Source organism: Salmo trutta, chromosome 22 (genome assembly GCF_901001165.1).
Source record: "Salmo trutta chromosome 22, fSalTru1.1, whole genome shotgun sequence".
Lineage (NCBI taxonomy): Eukaryota > Metazoa > Chordata > Actinopteri > Salmoniformes > Salmonidae > Salmo > Salmo trutta.
In genome coordinates this window covers 38,996,330-39,021,012 of record NC_042978.1, presented here as the reverse complement: position 1 = coordinate 39,021,012, position 24,683 = coordinate 38,996,330, and the positions used below count along the sequence as shown (strand labels likewise).

At 42.9% G+C, this 24,683-nt stretch overlaps 1 protein-coding gene across 5 annotated transcripts in view; it reads left to right on the top strand.

Moving 5' to 3' along the window:
- The window catches only part of pde4ba (phosphodiesterase 4B, cAMP-specific a), a 338,452-nt gene that overhangs the window by 288,592 nt on the left and 25,177 nt on the right, over positions 1 to 24,683 (top strand). For all 5 annotated transcript variants that reach the window (XM_029707945.1, XM_029707944.1, XM_029707943.1 and 2 more), the window contains one exon: positions 24,338 to 24,450. In XM_029707945.1, the coding sequence (XP_029563805.1) occupies positions 24,338 to 24,450 (113 nt within the window). The remainder of the gene's footprint in view (positions 1 to 24,337; positions 24,451 to 24,683) is intronic.

Below are 24,683 nucleotides of genomic sequence, written 5' to 3'. Positions count from 1 at the left end.
TTAGCCTATAGTAACCTGATTATCCTGTTCAGACCCCACAGCTCTTTATCCTATATTAACCTGATTATCCTGTTTAGACCCCACAGCTCTTTAGTCTATAGTAACCTGATTATCCTGTTTAGACCCCACAGCTCTTTATCCTATATTAACCTGATTATCCTGTTCAGACCCCACAGCTCTTTAGCCTATAGTATCCTTATTATCCTGTTCAGACCCCACAGCTCTTTAGTCTCTATTAACCTGATTATCCTGTTTAGACCCCACAGCTCTTTATCCTATATTAACCTGATTATCCTGTTTAGACCCCACAGCTCTTTAGTCTATAGTAACCTGATTATCCTGTTTAGACCCCACAGCTCTTTAGCCTATAGTAACCTGATTATCCTGTTCAGACCTCACAGCTCTTTAGCCTATATTAACCTGATTATCCTGTTCAGACCTCACAGCTCTTTAGTCTATAGTAACCTGATTATCCTGTTCAGACCCCACAGCTCTTTAGTCTATAGTAACCTGATTATCCTGGTCAGACCCCACAGCTCTTTAGTCTATGTTAACCTTATTATGCTGGTCAGACCTCACAGCTCTTTAGCCTATAGTAACCTGATTATCCTGTTCAGACCTCACAGCTCTTTAGTCTATAGTAACCTGATTATCCTGGTCAGACCCCACAGCTCTTTTGTCTTTAGTAACCTTATTATCCTGGTCAGACCTCACAGCTCTTTAGTCTATATTATCCTCTCAGGATTGTTCCACTTCATCTTAACTTCACCCCACAAACACAAAAACATCTCTTACACTGTTCATCGATTGAAATACTTTTAGATTTTTTGTTGCTGACAGAAACTGTGTCCTTAATCTAATTCCAGAAAAACACAGTTGTCATCATAAAATATAACAAAACAACATGTGATTTCATGCTTCACAACTCCCCTCCAGTTTTCATAAAAGTCCATGTCAGGTTTTGGTGTGTGGCCTGCCCTAGAGCAGGTTCTGAAAGCTGGAAGCGTGCACCCAGTAAGTATTTGAATTATGCCATTGACGTCAGCACAGACATAAAGTGGAAGGCTGCCTTTCCCTTCTAGTATTCCCCTGCCAGCAGCAGCCCTGCTCAGCCTGATGGTTCAGTCTGATGGTTCAGCCTGATGGTTCAGTCTTATAGTTCAGTATTATGGTTCAGCCTTATGGTTCAGCCTTATGGTTCAGCCTGATGGTTCAGTCTTATGGTTCAGTATTATGGTTCAGCCTGATGGTTCAGCCTGATGGTTCAATCTTATGGTTCAGTATTATGGTTCAGCCTTATGGTTCAGCCTGATGGTTCAGCCTGATGGTTCAATCTTATGGTTCAGTATTATGGTTCAGCCTTATGGTTCAGCCTGATGGTTCAGCCTTATGGTTCAGCATTATGGTTCAGCCTTATGGTTCACTATTATGGTTCAGCCTTATGGTTCAGTCTTATGGTTCAGCCTGATGGTTCGGCCTTATGGTTCAGCCTTATGGTTCAGTCTAATGGTTCGGCCTTATGGTTCAGTCTCATGGTTCGGCCTTATGGTTCAGTCTCATGGTTCAGCCTTATGGTTCAGTCTTATGGTTCAGTCTCATGGTTCGGCCTTATGGTTCAGTCTTATGGTCCGGCCTTATGGTTCAGTCTCATGGTTCAGTCTCATGGTTCGGCCTTATGGTTCAGTCTTATGGTCCGGCCTTATGGTTCAGTCTCATGGTTCGGCCTTATGGTTCAGTCTCATGGTTCGGCCTTATGGTTCAGTCTTATGGTTCAGTCTCATGGTTCGGCCTTATGGTTCAGTCTTATGGTCCGGCCTTATGGTTCAGTCTCATGGTTCGGCCTTATGGTTCAGTCTCATGGTTCGGCCTTATGGTTCAGTCTTATGGTTCAGTCTCATGGTTCGGCCTTATGGTTCAGTCTTATGGTCCGGCCTTATGGTTCAGTCTCATGGTTTGGCCTTATGGTTCGGCCTTATGGTTCAGCCCAGTGCAGATGCATGCAAACCCTCACTGTCACCCCCCCCCCCTCTTTTCTGAAGCATGAGAGAAAAAATATATTGCTTTTAAAATGTTTGTCAGTGGTGCATTAAGAATGCTTGGCAAGGTTTAGAGTTTCAATTCCTCCCCTCTTACAATGAAAACAAATCAGGAAGAAAAGGCTCTCAGGTCCCTTTATGAACACTACATGTTTCTCTGTAATGTTAACCAAACAAGGTGCTAGGCAAACTTGTAGGCATGCTTTCCCTCTGAATTTCACAATAACTTCCTCTCAAATGGGCCTTGTTTTATTTGTTTTGGTTGTTACAGTATTTCAACTTTATTTAATCAAAAAGTCCTATTGACATAATGAATGCCTTTATGAAGGGAGACATAACAGAGAAGGCAGCTTGGGAATGATTTAAACCACATTCAACGTTAAGTGTATTTCACTGTTAAACTGATCAAGTCCTTATTGGACCAGGAGAAGTTCTAAATATGCACGCATTCTCTGAGTGTCCTCAAGTGCCCATCAAGACACACACACACACACACACACACACACACACACACACACACACACACACACACACACACACACAGAGAGAGAGTCTGCACTGTGAACTGCGGTATCAGAACTTCTAGTATTATAATTACATTGAACTAAAATAGAAACGCAAAATGTAAAGTGTTGGTCCATGTTTCATGATCTGAAATAAAAGATCCCCAAAATGTTTTATGCAGACAAAAAGCTTATTTCTCTCAAATGTTATACACAAATGTGTTTACATCCCTGTTAGTGAGCATTTCTCCTTTGCCAAGAAAGTCCATCCACCTGGCAGGTGTGGTATATCAATAAGTTGATTAAACAGCACGATCATTACACAGGTGCACCTTACACAGGTGCACACAGGTGCTGGAGACAAGAAAAGGCCACTCAAAAATGTGCAGTTTTGCCACATAACACAATGCCACAGATGTCTCAAGTTTTGAGGGAGCGTGCAATTGGCATGCTGACTGCAGGAATGTCCACCAGAGCTGTTGCCAGAGAATTGAATGTTCATTTCTCTACCATAAGCCGCTTCCAACATCGTTTTAGAGAATTTGGCAGTGTGTCCAACTGGCCTCACAACCGCAGACCACGTGTAACCACGCCAGCCCAGGACCTCCACATCCAGCTTCTTCACCTGCGGGATCGCCTGAGACCAGCCACCCAGACAGCTGTTTAAACTGTGGGTTTGCACAACTGAAGAATGTTTGCACAAACTGTCATAAACCATCTCAGGGAATCTCATCTGCATGCTAGTTGCCTCACCAGGGTCTTGACCTGACTGCAGTTCGGTGTTGAAACCGACTTCAGTGTGCAAATGCTCACCTTTGATGGCCACTGGCCCGCTGGAGAAGTGTGTTCTTCACGGATTAATCCCGGTTTCAACTGTACCTGGCAGATGGCAGAATTGTCAACAGAGTGCCCCATGGTGGCATTGGGGTTATGGAATGGGCAGGCATAAGCTACAGACAACAAACACAATTGTATTTCATCAATGGCAATTTTAATGCACAGAGATACTGTGACTAGATCTTGAGGCCCATTGTCATGCCATTCATCCTCTGTCATCGGCACGTCCCCATGTCGCAAGGATCTGTACACAATTCCTGGAAGCTGAAAATACCCCAGTTCTTCCACCTCCTGCATACTCAGACATGTCACCGATTGAGCATGTTTTGGATGCTCTGGATCGGCGTGTATGACTGTGTTTTCTTGTTCCCGCCAATATCCAGCAACTTCGCACAGCAAATGAAGAGGAGTGGGACAACATTCCACAGGCCACAACAATCAACAGCCTGATCAACTCGATGTGAAGGAGATGTGTTGCGCTGCATGAGGCAAATGGTGGTCACACCAGATACTGACTGGTTTTCTGATCCACGCCCCTACTGTTTTTTAACGTATTTGTGACCAAAATATGATTAAGACCTAATGAATTTATTTCAATTTAATGAATTCTTATATGAACTGTAACTCAGTAAAATCTTCGAAATTGTTCCATCTTGCGTTTATATTTTTGTTTAGTGTATGTATGGCCCTGTTAGACTAATATCATTTGGGCAGAATGTGCTGTAATTCAATTCCTCCAAATGTTCAATTTGTCAACAAGTGTTCCTGCAGTTGAAATGTAACATTTCAGCCATTTAGGACAGTTTGTTCTAATAGCAATGAGATTAAGAAACTTATTCAACTAAACCCAGCTGTGGGGATATACTATTCACGTCATGATGACACACACACACACACACACACACACACACACACTAAGTAATAACTCATCATGTGATTGATAAATACAATGAACCTGTCACCCTGTCACAATGGTCCCTGGTCAAAAGTAGTGCACTATATAGGGATTAGGGTGCCATTTGGAACACAAATAGAGAAAAGCCAGGCTTCCTGTCACTCACCTTTGTTAGAAAGAGTTACTCAACACCTCAAGGTCCTAAAGACTAGCTCTGTTTTTTGATGGTTGTTATACATGAAAGTGATCAGATCACAGCCTTGTATGAACCTACGTCCCAGTTTGTGTGGTTATTTGATGTGTGTAATTAGCACATGGTACTCCCTTATTTGCACATGATTTGGTGCTGCAGAGAAAATGCTGTTGCAGTGCTGATAAGAAAGATAGAATTCCTCAGAGTAGAGTTATAATCTCTCTGGTGGGAATAGAGAGATGAGAGAGAAATAGTAGAGAGACAGAGAGAGCAAAAGTGTGTGTGTGTGTGTGTGTGTGTGTGTGTGTGTGTGTGTGTGTGTGTGTGTGTGTGTGTGTGTGTGTGTGTGTGTGTGTGTGTGTGTGTGTGTGTGTGTGTGTGAGCGATAGGCCCTTGAGGACCAGTGTCCTGTGCCTGTCTCTCTCCAGGGACTACTGGGGGTTTATGACTGGGCGAAAACAACATCTGTCCTGTGTGTTCTAACCGGTTGTCAGTGAGTTTACTGTCAGTAGTTTAATGGTTGATGGTGAAACTGAGCCCCCCCCATCTCCCATCCTCTACAGGAAACTAAGTAGATCTCTGAGGAGTGTCTCAATCACAGCTGTCACACACACAACCAGATAAAGACATTGAGAGCGGGCTTCCCGAGTGGCGCAGTGGTCTAAGGCATTGCATTGTAGTGATAGCTCTGTCACTACAGATCCTGGTTCAATCACAGGCTGTGATGCAGCCGGCCGCAACCGGGAGACGCAAGAGGCGGCGCACAATTGGCCCAGCGTCGTCCTGGTTAGGGGAGGGTTTGGCCGGCCGGGTTGTCCTTGTCCCATCGCGCTCTATCGACTCCTGTGGAAGGCATGCACGCTGACACGGTCGCCAGGTGTACGGTGTTTCCTCTGACACATTGGTGTGACTGGTTAAGCGGGCATTGTGTCGAGAAGCAGTGCAGCTTGGCAGGGTCGTGTTTCGGAGGACGCACGGCTCTTGACCTTCGCCTCTCCCGAATCTGTACGGGAGTTGCAGCGATGGGTCAAGACTGTAACTACAATTTGGATATCACAAAATGTATTGAAAAAAGTGGTAAATCTAAAGAAGGTAAAAGTAATAATAAATAAAATAAGAGGGTGCGAGAGAAAGAGAGATCACTGACATCTCTTTCCTCTCTGTCCGCTTGGATGTTGAACTCCTTGTTTGAAGGAGCGTTTATGTTTGCATTCAAGTATTTGCTAAGAAATTGTTTAGGTGTGTGTGTGTGTGTGTGTGTGTGTGTGTGTGTGTGTGTGTGTGTGTGTGTGTGTGTGTGTGTGTGTGTGTTTCCTGGCTGTGAGTCCCTGCAGGCCAGATGTGTCCGGGGCTGTGATCAGAGCGCTCCTTGTGACTGTATGTGTGGAGGAGAGTTGGTGGAAACCCCCCTCTTACGTGTGTGTGGTGAGCTAGACATTTTAGACTTACTGACTTACTGGGCCTTTTCACAGCTGTTCCCCCAGCCAGGTCCGGATTAAGAAATGATAGGCCCCGTGGCTTTGGTTTTTTCGTAGTCCCCCTTCCCAGCACACCATCATTTTCTGTAAACAAATCCGTGCACCAAGATGCAATTGGATGCGTGGTAAATGTACTGTTGAAGAAAAATACTCTTTATAATAAAGCCACAATAATGTTTGCAATGTGGTATAGGCTACATTTGAGCAGGGGTGTTTTTAGGGTTTCTACACATGGGGGGAAAAAATCAGCCTTTTAAAAACGCATTTCATGCAATTCTGCGTAATTTACATGCTCTCCGCAGCCGATGTGAGTAAGACCTTTAAACAGGTCAAGATTCACAAGGTCGCTGGGCCAGACGGATTACCAGGACGGGACCTCGAGCATGTGCTGACCAACTGGCAGGTGTCTTCACTGACATTTTCAACCTCTCCTTGTCTGTAATACTGTACCAACATGTTTCAAGCAGACCACCATAGACCCTGTGCCCAAGAACACTTTGGTAACCTGTCTAAATGACTACCGACCCGTAGCACTCACGTCTGTAGCCATGAAATGTGTGAAGGGCTGGTCATGGCTCACATCAACACCATTATCCCAGAAACCCTGAACTCACTCCAATTTGCATACCACACCAACAGATCCACAGATGATTCAATCTCAATTGCACTCCAAACTGCCCTTTCCCACCTGGACAAAAGGAACCCCTACGTGAGAATGCCATTCATTGACTACAGCTCAGTGTTCAACACCATAGTGCCCTCAAAGCTCATCACTAAGCTAAGGACCCTGGGACAAAATACCTCCCTCTGCAACTGGATCCTGGACTTCCTGATGGGCCGCCCCCAGTTGGTAAGAGTAGGTAACAACACATCCGCCACGCTGATCTTCAACACGGGGGCCCCTCAGGGGTGCGTGCTCAGTCCCCTCCTATACTCCCTGTTCACTCATGACTGCACGGCCAGGCACGACTCCAACACCAACATTAAGTTTGCTGATGACACAACAGTGGTAGGACTGATCACCGACAACGATGAGACAGCCTATGGGAGGAGGTCAGAGACCTGGCCGTGTGGTGCCAGGACAACAACCTCTCCCTCAACGTGATCAAGACAAAGGAGATGATTGTGGACTACAGGAAAAGGAAGACCGAGCACGCCCCCATTCTCATCGATGGGGCTGTAGTGGAGCAGGTTGAGAGCTTCAAGTTCCTTGGCGTCCACATCACCAACAAACAAACATTGTCCAAGCACACCAAGACAGTCGTGAAGGGGGCACAACAAATCATATTCCCCCTCAAGAGACTGAAAAGATTTGGCATGTGTCCTCAGATCCTCAAAAGGTTTTACAGCTGCACCATCGAGAGCATCCTGACGGGTTGCATCACTGCCTGTTACTACAGACGGTAGTGCGTACGGCCCAGTACATCACCAGTGCCAAGCTTCCTGCCATCCAGGACCTCTATACCAGGCGGTGTCAGAGGAAGGCCCTAAAAATTGTCAAAGACTCCAGTCACCCTAGTCATAGACTCTCTGCTACCGCACGGCAAGCGGTACCGGAGCGCCAAGTCTAGATCCAAAAGGCTTCTATACAGCTTCTACCCCAAGCCATAAGACTCCTGAACATCTAGTCAAATGGCTACCCAGACTATTTGCATTGCCCCCCCCCCATGCTGCTGCTACTCTCTGTTATTATCTATCCATAGCCACTTTAATAACTCTACCTACATGTACATAATTACCCCAATTACCTCGACACCGGTGCCCCCCGCACATTGACACATTGACTCTGTACCGGTACCTCCTGTATATAGCCCCGCTATTGTTATTTACTGCTGCTCTTTAATTATTTGTTATTCTTATCTCTTACTTTTTTAGGGATTTTCTTAAAACTGCATTGTTGGTTAAGGGCTTGTAAGTAAGCATTTCTCTGTAATGTCTACACCTGTTGTATTCGGGCACATGTGACAAATACAATTTGATTTGATTTGATTTCAAGACATTAGCGGAGTCTTTGTTAATACCACAAAAATGACCGAAATGAGTGGCTACTCTGACTCTGACAAACTGACATCAATCTGGTCTGGAATTCAAACAAATAATAGCCCAGGCCAGTGAAGGGTCACACAGATTGCACAATATTAGGAGGAAATATATATACAGTTTTATATATATCATAGGCTACAGTAGGCTACTAAATATTATTTCCAGTGGCACACTGACTCACCTAATGATTAAGAGGAAGCCGAAGGTTACTCACGGTGATGACCGATGCGCTCGTCTCAACATGAGCTACTTTGAAAAACAGTGCTGCTGTTAGCAACACATTGGGAGTTGTTGAGAAAAAAACAAAAGTATTGTTTCTACAGACAGATTAGTCTTCTGTTATCAGTAGTGGGCATTTGCTTTCCAAACTGTACGTTTTACCCGCGATTGTATTTTGAAACCCGACAGCTGCAACCAACAATAGAAATATAATCCACATAAATGGAAGTTCCCATTCAAGTCAGGACTGGCATCCATTGCTAGTGTACCCAGAGTTGCGAAGAAAAAGCTATATCTTAGACTGGCCAATAAAAATAAAAGATTAAGATGGGCAAAAGAACACAGACACTGGACAGAGGACCTCTGCCTAGAAGGCCAGCATCCCGGAGTTGCCTCTTCACTGTTGCCATTGAGACTGGTGTTTTGCGGGTAATATTTAATGAAGCTGCCAGTTGAGGACTTGTGAGGCATTTCTCAATCTAGACACTCTAATGCACTTGTCTTCTGGCTCAGTTGTGCACCGGGGCCTCCCACTTATCTTTCTATTCTGGTTAGAGCCTGTTTGCGCTGTTCTGTGAAGGGAGTAGTACACAGCGTTGTACGAGATCTTCAGTTTCTTGGCAATTTCTCACATGGAATAGCCTTCATTTCTCAGAACAAGAATAGACTGATGAGTTTCAGAAGAAAGTTCTTTGTTTCTGGCCATTTTGAGCCTGTAATCAAACCCACAAATATGGGATGCCAAGTCATAATGTCACCCATCTAACTGTAAAACTACACTAACTTTACTTGTGTAACCAATGTCACAGTTTGTAGTTACACAAGTGAAGACAACAAATCTAATCTTTTCTAAAGAAACTTGAGATACACATCAGATGTCATTGTTTTTTTTATTTAATATCTGTGATGTGCTAGATGCCTTGCTTAATATTGTTGTAAAAATAAATCCACTGGAGCTGATATGCTTCATCCATTGTTGCTGTAGCTCTCTGCCCCCTGATTGCTGAATTTGTTACGCATATTTTTTAACTGACTGTTATATCTGGTACTATCCTCAAGGTTTGGAAGGCGGCCCATGTACTCCTCCTTCACAGATGGTGACCCTTCTAAACTTTCTTGCCTAGCTAAAATAATATAATCCTTGATTCATTCTGAGCTAAGATCTTTCTTATCTTTGGAATGTGTTCTAAATGTACAGCAGTCGGTTTTAGGCCAGGTCATCTGCTGCAACCCTAGTTGTAAATGATGTGGTTAACTGTATGGATAAAAGGTTAACTGTATGGTTAACTGTATTGATACACTGCCGATTTTGCAGGTTTTCCTACTTACAAAGCATCTAGAGGTCTGTAATTTTTATCATAGGTACACTTCAACTGTGAGAGACGGAATCTAAAACAAAAATCCAGAAAATCACATTGTATGATTTTTAAGTAATTAATTTGCATTTTATTGCATGACATAAGTATTTGATACATCAGAAAAGCAGAACTTAATATTTGGTACAGAAACAATTACAGAGATCATACGTTTCCTGTAGTTCTTGACCAGGTTTGCACACACTGCAGCAGGGATTTTGGCCCACTCTTCCATACAGACCTTCTCCAGATCCTTCAGGTTTCGGGGCTGTCGCTGGGCAATACAGACTTTCAGCTCCCTCCAAAGATTTTCTATTGGGTTCAGGTCTGGATACTGGCTAGGCCACTCCAGGACCTTGAGATGCTTCTTACGAAGCCACTCCTTAGTTGCCCTGGCTGTGTGTTTCGGGTCGTTGTCATGCTGGAAGACCCAGCCCCGACCCATCTTCAATGCTCTTACTGAGGGAAGGAGGTTGTTGGCCAAGATCTCGCGATACATGGCCCCATCCATCCTCCCCTCAATACGGTGCAGTCGTCCTGTCCCCTTTGCAGAAAAGCATCCCCAAAGAATGATGTTTCCACCTCCATGCTTCACGGTTGGGATGGTGTTCTTGGGGTTATACTCATCCTTCTTCTTCCTCCAAACACGGCGAGTGGAGTTTAGACCAAAAAGCTCAATTTTTGTCTCATCAGACCACATGACCTTCTCCCATTCCTCCTCTGGATCATCCAGATGGTCATTGGCAAACTTCAGACGGGCCTGGACATGCGCTGGCTTGAGCAGGGGGACATTACGTGCGCTGCAGGATTTTAATCCATGACGGCGTAGTGTGTTACTAATGGTTTTCTTTGAGACTGTGGTCCCAGCTCTCTTCAGGTCATTGACCAGGTCCTGCCGTGTAGTTCTGGGCTGATCCCTCACCTTCCTCATGATCATTGATGCCCCACGAGGTGAGATCTTGCATGGAGCCCCAGACCGAGGGTGGTTGACCGTCATCTTGAACTTCTTCCATTTTCGAATAATTGCGCCAACAGTTGTTGCCTTCTCACCAAGCTGCTTGCCTATTGTCCTGTAGCCCATCCCAGCCTTGTGCAGGTCTACAATTTTATCCCTGATGTCCTTACTCAGCTCTCTGGTCTTGGCCATTGTGGAGAGGTTGGAGTCTGTTTGATTGAGTGTGTGGACAGGTGTCTTTTATACAGGTAACGAGTTCAAACAGGTGCAGTTAATACAGGTAATGAGTGGAGAACAGGAGGGTTTCTTAAAGAAAAACTAACAGGTCTGTGAGAGCCGGAATTCTTACTGGTTGGTAGGTGATCAAATACTTATGTCATTCAATAAAATGCTAATGAATTACTTAAAAATCATACAATGTGATTTTCTGGATTTTTGTTTTAGATTCCGTCTCTCACAGTTGAAGTGTACCTATGACAAAAATTACAGACCTCTACATGCTTTGTAAGTAGGAAAACCTGCAATATCGGCAGTGTATCAAATACTTGTTCTCCCCACTGTAGATGGAGACTAAATTCTACACTCCTAAGCAACCTGAATTTTGTGCATTCATCAAAGAGCAGATCGATATTTTTACTTTGACAAACAAACCCTCCGCTCCTGACAGTTTCATTCTTTGGGACACATTGAAAGCCTATCTGAGGGGACAGATCATTTCCTATACTAAAGGGGTGAAGAGAAAACACGGTGCGGAACTGAGTGCCCTTGAATCTGAAATCTCCGAGCTAGAGAAAACCTACCAAAGAGGCCCGACTAAAGATCTATACAGGCTTTTGGTAAATAAAAAACTGAAACATAATATTCTGAACACATATCAAGCTGAGAGGGCCATCACTAAATCAAAACAGCGTTATTACGAGCTTGGAGAGAAAGCTCACAAAGTATTGGTGTCACGTCCGTTGTTGTAATGAGTAGACTAAGGCGCAGCGTGCGTAGAGTTCCACATGTTTTAATAAATGAAACTCACCAAAACAAATACAGATGCAAACGAAATGTGATGTAATGGTGTGCTCACAGGCACAACACAAAAACAAGATCCCACAACTCAAGGAGGGAAAAAGGGCTGCCTAAGTATGGTTCCCAATCAGAGACAACGATAGACAGCTGCCTCTGATTGGAAACCACACTCAGCCAAAACAAAGAAATAGAAAAACTAGATTGCCCACCCCACATCACACCCTGACCTAACCAAACTAGAGGAAAATAAACGTCTCTAAGGTCAGGGCATGACAGTAGCCCCCTCCCCCAAAGGTGCGGACTCCCGGCCGCAAACCTGAACCTATAGGGGAGGGTCCGGGTGGCATCTATTCTTGGCGGCGGCTCTGGTTCGGGGCGTAGCCCCCACTCCGCCCGCTGATCCCCCCGCTTCTGTGTCACCGGAGGAACCAGACTGCGGATCATCGCCGGAGGCTCCGAACTGCCGACCGCCGCTGAAGGCTCCGGACTGCAGGCCACCGCTGAAGACTCCGGACTGCAGGCCGCCGCTGAAGACTCCGGACTGCAGGCCGCCGCTGGAGGCTCCGGACTGTAGACTGCCGCTGGAGGGTCCGGACTGCAGGCCGCCGCTGGTGGCTCCGGACTGCAGACCGCCGCTGGAGGCTCCGGACTGCAGGCCGCCGCTGGAGGCTTTGTGCCATTGATCATCCCTACAGGCTCCGGGCCATGGATCATCACTGGAGGCTTCGTGCCATGGATCATCCCTACAGGCTCCGGGCCATGGATCATCACTGGAGGCTTCGTGCCATGGATCATCCCTACAGGCTCCGGGCTATGGATCATCACTGGAGGCTTTGTGCCATGGATTATCACTGGAGGCTCCGGCCCATGGATTATCACTGGAGGCTTCGTGCCATGGATCATCACTGGAGGCTTTGTGCCATGGATCATCACTGGAGGCTTCGGACCACAGATCATCACTGGAGGCTTCTTTCGTGGAGCTGGAACAGGTCTCACCGGACTGGGGAGACGCACTGGAGACCGGGTGCGCAGAGCTGGCACAGGGTATACTGGGCCGTGGAGGCGCACTGGAAGTATGGAGCTTAGGGCTGGCACAACCCGTCCTGGCTGGATGTTTACTTTAGCCTCCCTCGCTGCTTCCACCTGTTCCCATGGGAGGCGATCCCTTCCGGCCTGGATCTCCTCCCACGTCCAGGATCCTTTGCCATCCAGGATTTCCTCCCATGTCACCTATTGAACAACTCTGCCACGCAGACCAACCACTGTTCAAGGCCATTTCCCGTGTTTACGATGCTCTTTTCTCAGGACTAACACTGCCTGAGCTAGATAAACCCCGACTTAGATGGGAAAAAGATCTGGGTAGTGATCTTGATGAGGGTCTATGGAGTGACCTATGCAGGGATGGTGTTACATCCACATTGAACTCCAGATACAGACTGATCCAGTTTAATTTCCTCCATCAGCTCTATATCACCTCATCTAGACTGCACAAGTTCTATCCTGATATCTCCTCCCTATGTTTTAGATGTGGCTCAGATGAAGGAACATTCCTCCATTCCACTTGGCAGTGTTCAAAATTACACGGTTTCTGGCAGGGGGTATGCGATGCCATATCCTCAATTCACGGGGTTGCATTCCCTTTAGACCCAGAGGTCTGTCTACTGGGTAATTTTACTAACACCAATCTTAGGCAAAGCCATACTATAAAGCTAACAGAAATATTGCTAGCGATTGCCAAGAAATGTATTGCCTTGAAATGGAAATCGGATTCCTCCCTGCCAGTTGCAATGTGGCTATCGGAAGTTAATGGTTGTATCACTCTGGAGAAAATCACTTACTGCTTGAGAAATAAGTTAAAGACATTTTACAGAATTTGCCAACCTTTTATTGACTATATGGAGAATCTCCCCCCACATCACATTGATTGAATCTCTATATAATCCTTATATAAGATAAGAAAGATCTTAGCTGAGAATGAATCAAGGATTCTATTATTTTAGCTTGGCAAGAAAGTTTAGAAGGGTCACCATCTGTGAAGGAGGAGTACATGGGCTGCCTTCCAAACCTTGAGGATAGTACCAGATATAACAGTCAGTTAAAAAATATGCGAAAAAAATTCAGCAATCAGGGGGCAGAGAGCTACAGCAACAATGGATGAAGCATATCAGCTCCAGTGGATTTATTTTTACAACAATCTTAAGCAAGGCATCTAGCACATCACAGATATTAAATTTAAAAAACAATGACATCTGATGTGTATCTCAAGTTTCTTTAGAAAAGATTAGATTTGTTGTCTTCACTTGTGTAACTACAAACTGTGACATTGGTTACTCAAGTAAAGTTTGTGTTATTTTTTATTTTACTCTTTATTATGACTTATTTATTGTATTTTTGTATATATAATTATTATTATTTTTATTTTTTTCTTACGCTCGTCTGTTACTGTCACTTTGTCCTATTGTTGTCTAATATCTTTTCACTTTTGTTTTGAATGTTCTTAATTGGAAAAAGCAAAAATTAAATATTCAAGAAAAAGAAATAGGTCCTGCCTTCCTAAATAGTAGAAAGCAGATTATTCAGTCGACATTCCTATCGATCCTAGGCTATGGCGACATCATGAAGCTGTCACTTCATTAAAGCCGTTAGAGGTAGTTTATCATAGCGCATTGTGCTTTATTACGGGTGACAATTTTTATTTATTAATACATTTTTTTAGGGGTGGATCAACTTAATATTGCGGAAAGATTGTTGCTTCCATCAATGTAATTGTCTGCATCATTTCCAATCCCCCATATATTTTGTGGGTAAATATAATACCCATATACAGTTGAAGTAAGAAGTTTACATACACTTAGGTTGGTGTCAACCACTCCACAAATTTCTTGTTAATAAACTATAGTTTTGGCAAGTCGGTTATGACATCTACTTTGTGCATGACACAAGTCATTTTTCCAACAATTGTTTACAGACAGATTATTTCACTTATCATTCACTGTATCACAATTGAAGTGGGTAAGAACAGCTTGGAAAATTCCAGAAAATGACGTCATGGCTTTAGAAGCTTCTGATAGGATAATCAACATCATTTGAGTCAATTGGAGGTGTACCTGTGGATGTATTTCAAGACCTACCTTCAAACGCAGTGCCTCTTTGCTTGACATCATGGGTAAATCAAAAGAATTCAGCCAAGACCTCAGAAAAAAAATTGTAGACCTCCACAGGTCTGGTTCATCCTTGGGAGTAATTTCCAAATGCCTGAAGGTACCACGTTCATCTGTACAAACAATAGTAGGCAAGTAAAAACACCATGGGACCACGCAGCCGTCATACCTCTCAGGAAGGAGACACGTTCTGTCTGCTAGAGATGAACGTGCTGTGGTGCGAAAAGTGCAAATCAATCCCAGAACAACCTTGTGAAGATGCTGGAGGAAACAGGTACAAAAGTATCTATATCCACAGTAAAACGAGTCCTATATCGACATAACCTGAAAGGCCGCTCAGCAAGGAAGAAGCCAATGCTCCAAAACCGCCATAAAAAGGCCAGACTACGGTTTGCAACTGCACATGGGGACAAAGATCATACTTTTTGGAGAAATGTCCTCTGGTGTGATGAAACAAATATAGACCTGTTTGGCCATAATGACCATTGTTATGTTTGGAGGCAAAAGGGGCAGGCTTGCAAGCCGGAGAACACCATCCCAACCGTGACGCATGGGGGTTGCAGCATCGTTTTGTGGGGGTGCTTTGCTGCAGGAGGGACTGGTGCACTTCACAAAATAGATGGCATCATGAGGAAAGAAATTATGTGGATTTATTGAAGCAACATCTCAAGACATCAGTCAGGAAGTTAAAGCTTGGTCGCAAATGGGTCTTCCAAATGGACAATGACCCCAAGCATACTTCCAAAGTTGTGGCAAAATGGCTTAAGGACAACAAAGTCAAGGTATTGGAGTCACCAACACAAAGCCCTGACCTCAATCCTATAGAAAATGTGTGAACTGAAACTGAAACAGAACTGAAAAAGCTTGTGCGAGCAAGGAGGCCTACTAACCTGACTCAGTTACAGCAGCTCTGTCAGGAGGAATGGGCCAAAATTCATCCAACTTATTGTGGGAAGCTTGTGGAAATGTTTGACCCAAGTAAAACAATTTAAAGGCAATGCTACCAAATACTAATTGAGTGTATGTACACTTCTGACCCACTGGGAATGTGATGAAGGAAATAAAAGCTGAAATAAATCATTCTCTCTACTATTATTCTGACATTTCACATTCTTAAAATAAAGTGGTGATCCTAACTGACCTAAGACAGGGAATGTTTACTAGGATTAAATGTCAGGAATCGTGAAAAACTGAGTTTAAATGTATTTGGCTAAGGTGTATGTAAACTTCTGACTTCAACTGTATATGCATACATAAACATTCATACATATACACACATGTACATACCTATACAGATATTGTGGCCCTTTCTGGGTATATATCGTGGCATCCTTCTCTCTCTCACTCCCCTACACCCAGGTTCTGTTATCTCAGGTGGTAAATTCCTGCAGGAGACTCTCTCCTCTTGGCCATGCAGTATATATAGAGAGAGTTTCTAAGTAGGACAAAGGAACTTCTACATCACAGAACTTGAGAACAGAACAATATCCATGTTTTGGAGAATGTGTAAACGGTCGGTGGAGAAGCCAGCTACGACCCGGTCCATTTTGTTTAATGTTTGTGACCTCATGAAAGACAATACAGCCACATTACCATAACTTTGTTTATAAAGGTGCCTCCGTTATGAGGTTTGCGTCTAATTATTGTATAAAATGAATGAGTAAAGATGAAACTATTTGTGAAATTATGTAATGCTATGTTAAACCGTTAATGTGAGAGAATTGTATTCCCTTTAAAGTTTAACTAAGTCATTGGCCCGCACCCATGAGCACAGACATGATCTGGCTCATGGGACAGACCTTTTCTACTGTTACGAATAAAACCCCCATCTGAAGAAATCCTCTTCAGACCATGCGTACCTCGGTAGCTGAGGGGGCGAAGGTTGAGTAGAGACGACAAAAACCTCAGTATAAGTTAAGGTTGTAATGGTTGTTGAATTCCTAACCATACCACGTGGAGCATTGGCTACACGGGTGGAAATGGTTAAACTCTGAGACTATCGACAGAATAAGAGCAAATCTTCGATACTAATTACTAGTCTGCAGCTGGAAATTATGTCAACCTCACATGCGAAGACCGACAACCGCCGAAACATCTATATTTAAGAACATTTCTGAATGGTACTCTGAAGTATCCATTCTAACCACGAAAGACTCCAGGGAAGCAGAGAGACGCTTGGATGAACTTTCCAACAGAAAGACAGACGATTCCAACAGAGATCACAACGACACACTGAGCGTAAATATATATTGATTGCAATTATTCCCGAATGAGTGAGCGTTCATGTGCAAAGGATTAGCATTTCAATTAATATAATTATTAACTGTGTAATGACTCATTTTTGATTTTCCCGCCCTTCTCAGTCCACACCCACTTCCCTTTGTCCACCAAGCCGTCATATCGGCTTAGCCCACTAGGGAACCTCCCATATAATTTCCTTGTAACCATATCTACTGTGTTGTTTGTTTATGCATTTCTGTGATTATTTAGTTAGTTAGTAAATAAATGATTAAGACAATTGGTGTATGGATGATTCATAGTAAAGGCTGGGTTTGTGCAGATAACCAACAATTTACGATGTTTGGAATGAGACTAACGTGAGGTAAAGAATAATTCATTAATTAGAAGACTAAGTTATATTAGTAAAATTATAACTTTGTAATCTGAAGATTTTCCTTGGTGCCCGACTTCCTAGTTAATTACATTTACATGATTAGTTTAATCACATAATAATAATTACAGAGAATTGATTTGATAAAATAACAGTCTTCACTTTAATGATGCCAAAGACACGACAATATACATACTTTTTTTGAATATACCTTTATTATCCCCCGCAAACCCTACTACCCTTCCCCCAATTGGAGTAAACTAATAAACAATAACACTTAGGCTTCTACCCTCAGTTTATACATATATATAAATTTTACAGACACAATCTATTTTACAATAGTTATATTTTGTTTGTTTTTAGTCCTTCCTCTATTTCTAATGTCGATCCAGTTTGATTTCTATTTGTAACTGTGCTATTTCACAACATTTCTGAACCTATATACATTTTACAGACCCTGTTTGTTTTACAATGGTTATCTTGTTATTTGTCCCACCCTTCAGCTCCATTCAACCCCTCCCATCTATCTCTTAACACCATCCATTTTTGATTTCTATTCGCCATATATTTTTCAACTGTGCTGTGATGCTTCACAAAAGTACCTAACCTTTCTATTCTCATAGCTTCTACAGATTGTAAATTAAATATAAAAATGTTTGCTAAAATAATGATTATATTATTGATTGATTGCCTATGGCTTTTCAAATCACCCAGTATTGCTATCTGCAGCGTTAGTTCTAGGCAAATGTTGCAATTCTTCAACCATTCCTGCAGCTGTGACCAAAAACGAGCTACATATGGACAGTACCAAAATAAATTATCTAATGTCTCTGCCTCCTCACAGCATAATCTGCAGAGCTGGGAAGATTGTATCCCTCATATATATAACATTCTATTGGTTGCAAGAATGTTGTATTGTAAATAAATTGAAAAAATTGAAGTTGGGGAGGGATTCTAATTGTGGTTTTAAAAGAAAACATGAATCATCAGTGTACAATGACACCTTTGTTTTTAAACCACAGATTTCTAATCCCTTAATATTATTGTTGAATCTAATTTTAACAGCTAACATTTCGATGACAATAATAAAAAGATATGCCGATAGTGGACAACCTTGTTTTACTCCTCTAGACACTTTCTGAGATGTAGCCAATATGGGCAACAATTTTAGTACCCTCAACCCTCTTTGATGTCACGAAGGTTGTTACATTGCTATGTTTTCATTTATAAAGACCTTTTACAAAATGTCCCACTGTACCTAACATCCTAACTAAACTTTAGACATACGAGTTACCACACCCAGTCTCAGGGATGGTTAACTTTGGGAATTCCTTTGGTCTCTACTGAGTTAGGTAAATCAGCTTTTAGTTTTCTTGCACCTTTATTGTGGAACAATCTTCAACATGTTTTTAAATGTAATATTCTGGTGCCTCTAAGGGAATTCAGAAAGCTGATTGAAGACCTTATTACTGATGAATGTGTTTGTTTTTAATGACCGTGTTTTTCTTTCTGCTTGCATTTTGTATTTATATTTTGATGTGTATTTTCTGTAATTTACAGTGGCAAGAAAAAGTATGTGAAGCCTTTGGAATTACCTGGATTTCTGCGTAAATTGGTCGTAAAATTTGATCTAAACTTCATCTAGGTCCCAACAATAGACAAACACAGTCTGCTTAAACTAATAACACACAAACAATTATACGTTTTCATGTCTTTATTGAACACACCGTGTAAACATTCACAGTGCAGGGTGAAAAAAGTATGTGAACCCTTGGATTTAATAACTGGTTGACCCTCCTTTGGCAGCAATAACCTCAACCAAATGTTTTCTGTAGTTGTGGATCAGATCCTGCACAACGGTCAGGAGGAATTTTTCACCATTCCTCTTTACAAAACTGTTTCAGTTCAGCAATATTCTTGGGATGTCTGGTGTGAACTGCTCTATTGAGGTTATGCCGCAGCATCTCAATCAGGTTAAGGTCTGGACTCTGGCTGGGCCACTCCAGAAGGCGTGTTTTCTTCTGTTGAAGCAATTATGTTGTTGATTTACTTCTGTGTTTTGGGTTGTTGTCCTGTTGCATTCCCAACTTCTGTTAAGCTTCAATTGGCGGACAGATAGCCTAACATTCTCCTGCAAAATGTCTTGGGAATTCATTTTTCCGTCGATGATCGCAAGCTGTCCAGGCCCTGAGGCAGCAAAGCAGACCCAAATCATGATGCTCCCTCCACCATACTTTACAGTTGGGATGAGGTTTTGATGTTGGTGTGCTGTGCCATTTTTTCTCCCCTCGGTGTTGTGTGTTCCTTCCAAACAACTCAACTGTAGTTTCATTTGTCCACAGAATATTATGCCAGTAGCCCTGTGGAATATCCAAGTGTACTTTTGCAAACTTCAGACGTGCAGCAATGTTTTTTTTTGGACAGCAATGGCTTCTTCCGCGATGTCCTCCCATGAACACCATTCTTGTTTAGTGTTTTGCGTATCGTAGACTCATCAACAGAAATTTTAGCATGTTCCAGAGATTTATATAAGTCTTTAGCTGACACTCTAGGATTATTCTTAACCTCATTGAGCATTCTGCGCTGTGCTCTTGCAGGACGGCCACTCCTAGGGAGAGTAACAAAAGTGCTGAACTTCCTCCATTTATAAACAATTTGTCTTACCGTGGACTGATGAACATCAAGGCTTTTAGAGATACTTTTGTAACCCTTTCCAGCTTTATGCAAGTCAACTATTCTTCATCTTAGGTCTTCTGAGATCTCTTTTGTTCGAGGCATGGTTCACATCAGGCAATGCTTTGTGTGAATAGCAAACTCAATTTTTTGTGTTTTTTACAGGGCAAGGCAGCTCTAACCAACATCTCTGGAGGTTTAAGGGTGGAGGTGGAGATTTGGGTGACTGACAACTTCTGTACCATGTCATTATTTATACCTTTTTTATTTACCCCTTTTGCTCCACAATTGAATGGTATCCAATTGGTAGTTACAGTCTTGTCTCATGGCTGAAACTCCCGTACGGACTTGAGAGAGGCAAAGGTCGAGAGCCATGCGCCCTCCGAAACACAACCCTGCCACACCGCACTGCTTCTTGACACAATACCCGTTTAACCTGGAAGCCAGCCACACCAAAGTGTCGGGGGAAACAGCCAAACCCTCCCCTAACCCGGACGATGGTGGGCCAATTGTGCACCGCCCCATGGGTCTCCCGTTTGCAGCCGGCTGTGACAAAGCCTGAACTCAAACCAGCATCTCAAGTGGCACAGCTAGCAGTGTGATGCAGTGTCATAGACCACTGCGCCACCTGGGAGGCCTATTTATTACATTTTTATTTCACCTTTATTTTACTAGGATAGTCTTGTTGAGATTAACAATCTCTTTTAAAAGAGAGACCTGGCCAAAATAGTTTCAGACACATTCATAACATAAAACACAAAACACTACAGTTGAAAAACATCAATTTACACATTGAACACCAAGATGGTTTTGGAAAGTGTGGTGCAACTAGGGGATAAAACATTGACAGCCCCCCACTTCATTTTCTATCATAGTGTTTAACCTAGATGGAAACTCATTTAAAGGGACGAGCTCCTGTTATTTCAGGTCCTTGTGAAGCTCCTTCCAAATGGAAGGGGAAGATAACTGGAAAGCTCATGCGAGCGCAGGCGATAGTTTTCATTTGTCTGCTGGAAAATGTAGTTACACAAGTAAAATGGGAGCTGTCTCAGTATGGCCTTATAAATAAAAACAAACCAATGATTTAATTTCCTGAAGAGATAAGGAAGGCCAGCCCTCTCTCATATAGAGGATACAGTGATGTGTGAGGGCTTTGGTAACTAACCTCAGTGCCCATTGTGCACTTTGTCCAGCTTACATAATGACGCCACAGGGCACATTACAAGATGACACCATAATAAATTACAGGAGTTGGTAACTAACCTCAGTGCCCCATGGTGCACAGTGTCCAGCTTACATAATGACGCCACAGGGCACATTACAAGATGACACCATAATAAATTACAGGAGTTGGTAACTAACCTCAGCGCCCCATTGTGCACTTTGTCCAGCTTACATAATGACGCCACAGGTCACATTACAAGATGACACCATAATAAATTACAGGAGTTGGTAACTAACCTCAGTGCCCCATTGTGCACTTTGTCCAGCTTACATAATGACGCCACAGGGCACATTACAAGATGACACCATAATAAATTACAGGAGTTGGTAACTAACCTCAGCGCCCCATGGTGCACTTTGTCCAGCTTACATAATGACGCCACAGGGCACATTACAAGATGACACCATAATCAATTACAGGAGTTGGTAACTAACCTCAGTGCCCCATTGTGCACTTTGTCCAGCTTACATAATGACGCCACAGGGCACATTACAAGATGACACCATAATCAATTACAGGCACGAAAGTAGCAAAAACAAGCCTCTTTCTCGCTTCAAAAGAAAAACATGACTTATTACGAAAATAAAAACCCAACTTGAGCCTAAGCATTTTCACAAGACCTTCGATACCCGCTGCCACATCAGGTATGAAAAACACTGCAGCATGTATACACACTGCAAGCTAGACTGAAAATGTAGTGACATCTACTATCTGAACATAGTACATCACGTGTATTGAGAGCAGTACTGCGTGGAAGAACATTAATATACAGTATCAGAGTCCCATCTAAATCAAATCAAATTTTATTTGTCAGATACACGTTTAGCAGATGTTATTGCGGGTGTAGCGAAATGCTTGTCTTTCTAGCTCCAAAAGCGCAGTAATATCTAGCAAGTAATATCTAACAATACACACACTCTAAAGTAAAGGAATGGAATTAAGAATATATACATATTTGGATGAGCAACGTCAGAGCGGCATAGACCAACATACAGTAGAATGAGTAATGCAAAATATGTAAACATTATTAAAGTGACTACTGTTCCAATTATTAAAGTGGCCAGTGATTTGAAGTCTATATAGGGCAGCAGCCTCTAATGTGCTAGTGATTGCTATTTAATAGTCTGATGGCCTTAATATAGAAGCTGGCCAGCTCTTCCAGACTTCAGTACTCCGCTCCAGGGTTTACCCCAGGCCACCCCCTGCCTCCAGCCCTGTGACTTAAAGGGGAAAGGTTTGATTGAGTTTGCAAACAGCCTGGCAACCTCAGTCCCTCTCCTCTCCTCTCGCTGTAGCAGAGTGCGAGAATGCCAGAATGCAAACACTCTTTGATGGCTGGGAGATCAGAGCAGGGGTAACATTCTACACGGCCACGCTAAGGTCGGCGCTACCGAGGGACATCAACCTGAATTAATCTGTCGTTAGGCTTTACTAGATTGTGGAAGATCTATATTAAGTGCTTGATGTTTTCGTAGTATTTGTTTCTGTTCAAATCAAATGTTATTCGTCACATGCTTGGTAAACAACAGGTGTAGACTAACAGTGAAATGCTTACTTACGGGCCCTTTTCCACAATTCAGAATTAAAGATAAATATTAAATAGTGACACAAAGAATAAATGCACAGTGAATAACGAATAACAATAAGGAGTAAAAATAGCATGGCTATAAACAGGACCGAGTCCATGTGCATGGGTACGAGGTCATTGAGATAGATGCAGTAAGCTCCAAAAGTATTGAGGCAGAGACATATTTTTTGTTGTTTTTTGTTTTGCCTCTGTACTCCAGCACTTTGAAATTATACAATGACTATGAGGTTAAAGTGCAGACTGTCAGCTTTAATTTGAGGGTATTTTAATCCGTATTGGGAGAACCGTTTAGAATTTACAGCACTTTTTGTACTTAATCCCTCCAGGTTAGTGGAATAAAAGTATTGAGATAAATTCACGTATATGTGTATTAAAGTAGTCAAAAGTGAAGTGTTTGGTCCCATATTTATAGCATGCAATGACTACATCAAGCTTGTGACTTCAAATTAGTTGGATGCATTTTCTGTTTGTTTTGGTTGTGTTTCAAATTATTTAGTGAAATGAATTGTAAAAAATGAATTGTGTCATTTTGGAGTCACTTTTATTGTAAATAAGAATCACTTCTACAGTAATGTGGATGATACCATGATTACGGATAATCCTGAATGAATCGTGAATAATGATGAGTGAGAAAGTTACAGAGGCATAAATATCATACTCCTAATCTGAAACACAACCAAAACAAACAGAAAATGCATCCAACAAATTTTTGGAGTCATTGTGTGCTATGCATATGGGACCAAATACTTACGTTTAGACTACTTTAATAGACATATAAGTGAATTTGTCCCAATACTTTTGGTCCCCTAAAATGGGGGGATTATTTACAAAAAGTGCTGTAACAGTTCTAAACGGTTCACCCGATAAGGATGAAAATACCCTCAAGTTGAAGCTGTCAGTCTGCACTTTACCTCATAGCCATTGTATCATTTCAAATCAAAGTGCTGGAGTACAGAGCCAAAACAAAACAAACAATTGTCACTGCCCCGATATTTTGGAGCTCACTGTATGTACATATAACTAGGAGTAAAGTGACTGTTATACAGAGACACATCACATTTCCTTTGGTGTGCAAAGTGTCACATAGTTTATGATGGGAATGTGTATGAGTGCATGCGTGTTTAATTTGAGGACTTGAGAGTTGTATGTTTTCCTGAGAGGGGGCTGGTTTTCTGCTCTCAAAGTTGGGTTCATGTAAATGAGTTGGGGGGGATTCAGTGCATCTGAGAGAGAGAGAGAGAGAGAGAGAGAGAGAGAGAGAGAGAGGGAGAGAGAGGGAGAGAAAGAGAGAGAGAGAGAGTCAGTCAGTCAGTGAGTGAGCAAGTAACGGTGTGTGAGAGAGAGAGTGCAGCAGCTGTGGCGTCCCACTAGCCGTTAGCAGTTAGCCTCAGTGTTAGTCTTGCTTAGGATGAAGGAGCGTTGTGCCGTGTGCCCCCTCCACCACCAGGCTTGGCCACCATGCAGCAGCCCCCTGCCAGCCTCTCTCACCTTGCCTTCACCCTCCGTACCCTGCTGACTACTGCCCTGTGTCTGTGTGTCTGTTGACAGACGAGTCGTACCAGAAGCTGGCCATGGAGACCATGGAGGAGCTGGACTGGTGTCTGGACCAGCTGGAGACCATCCAGACCTACCGCTCCGTCAGTGACATGGCCTCCAACAAGGTAAGACTGACCTCAAAACTCCCTATGTCTTCAACCCTCTGCAGACCCATATCTCTATGACCTATACACTGACCTCCAAACTTGCAGCCGCTGTTGCTTTGCTCTGAAGGAGCTGGCAGCTAACTACTATATGTCACAATGTCCAATATCTCAAAGTCCTGTCATGGATTTTGACTCTTGAGTGCATTTTGACTTTTGCATTTTCCCGTTGAATCCTTGAGAACTGAAGTTGC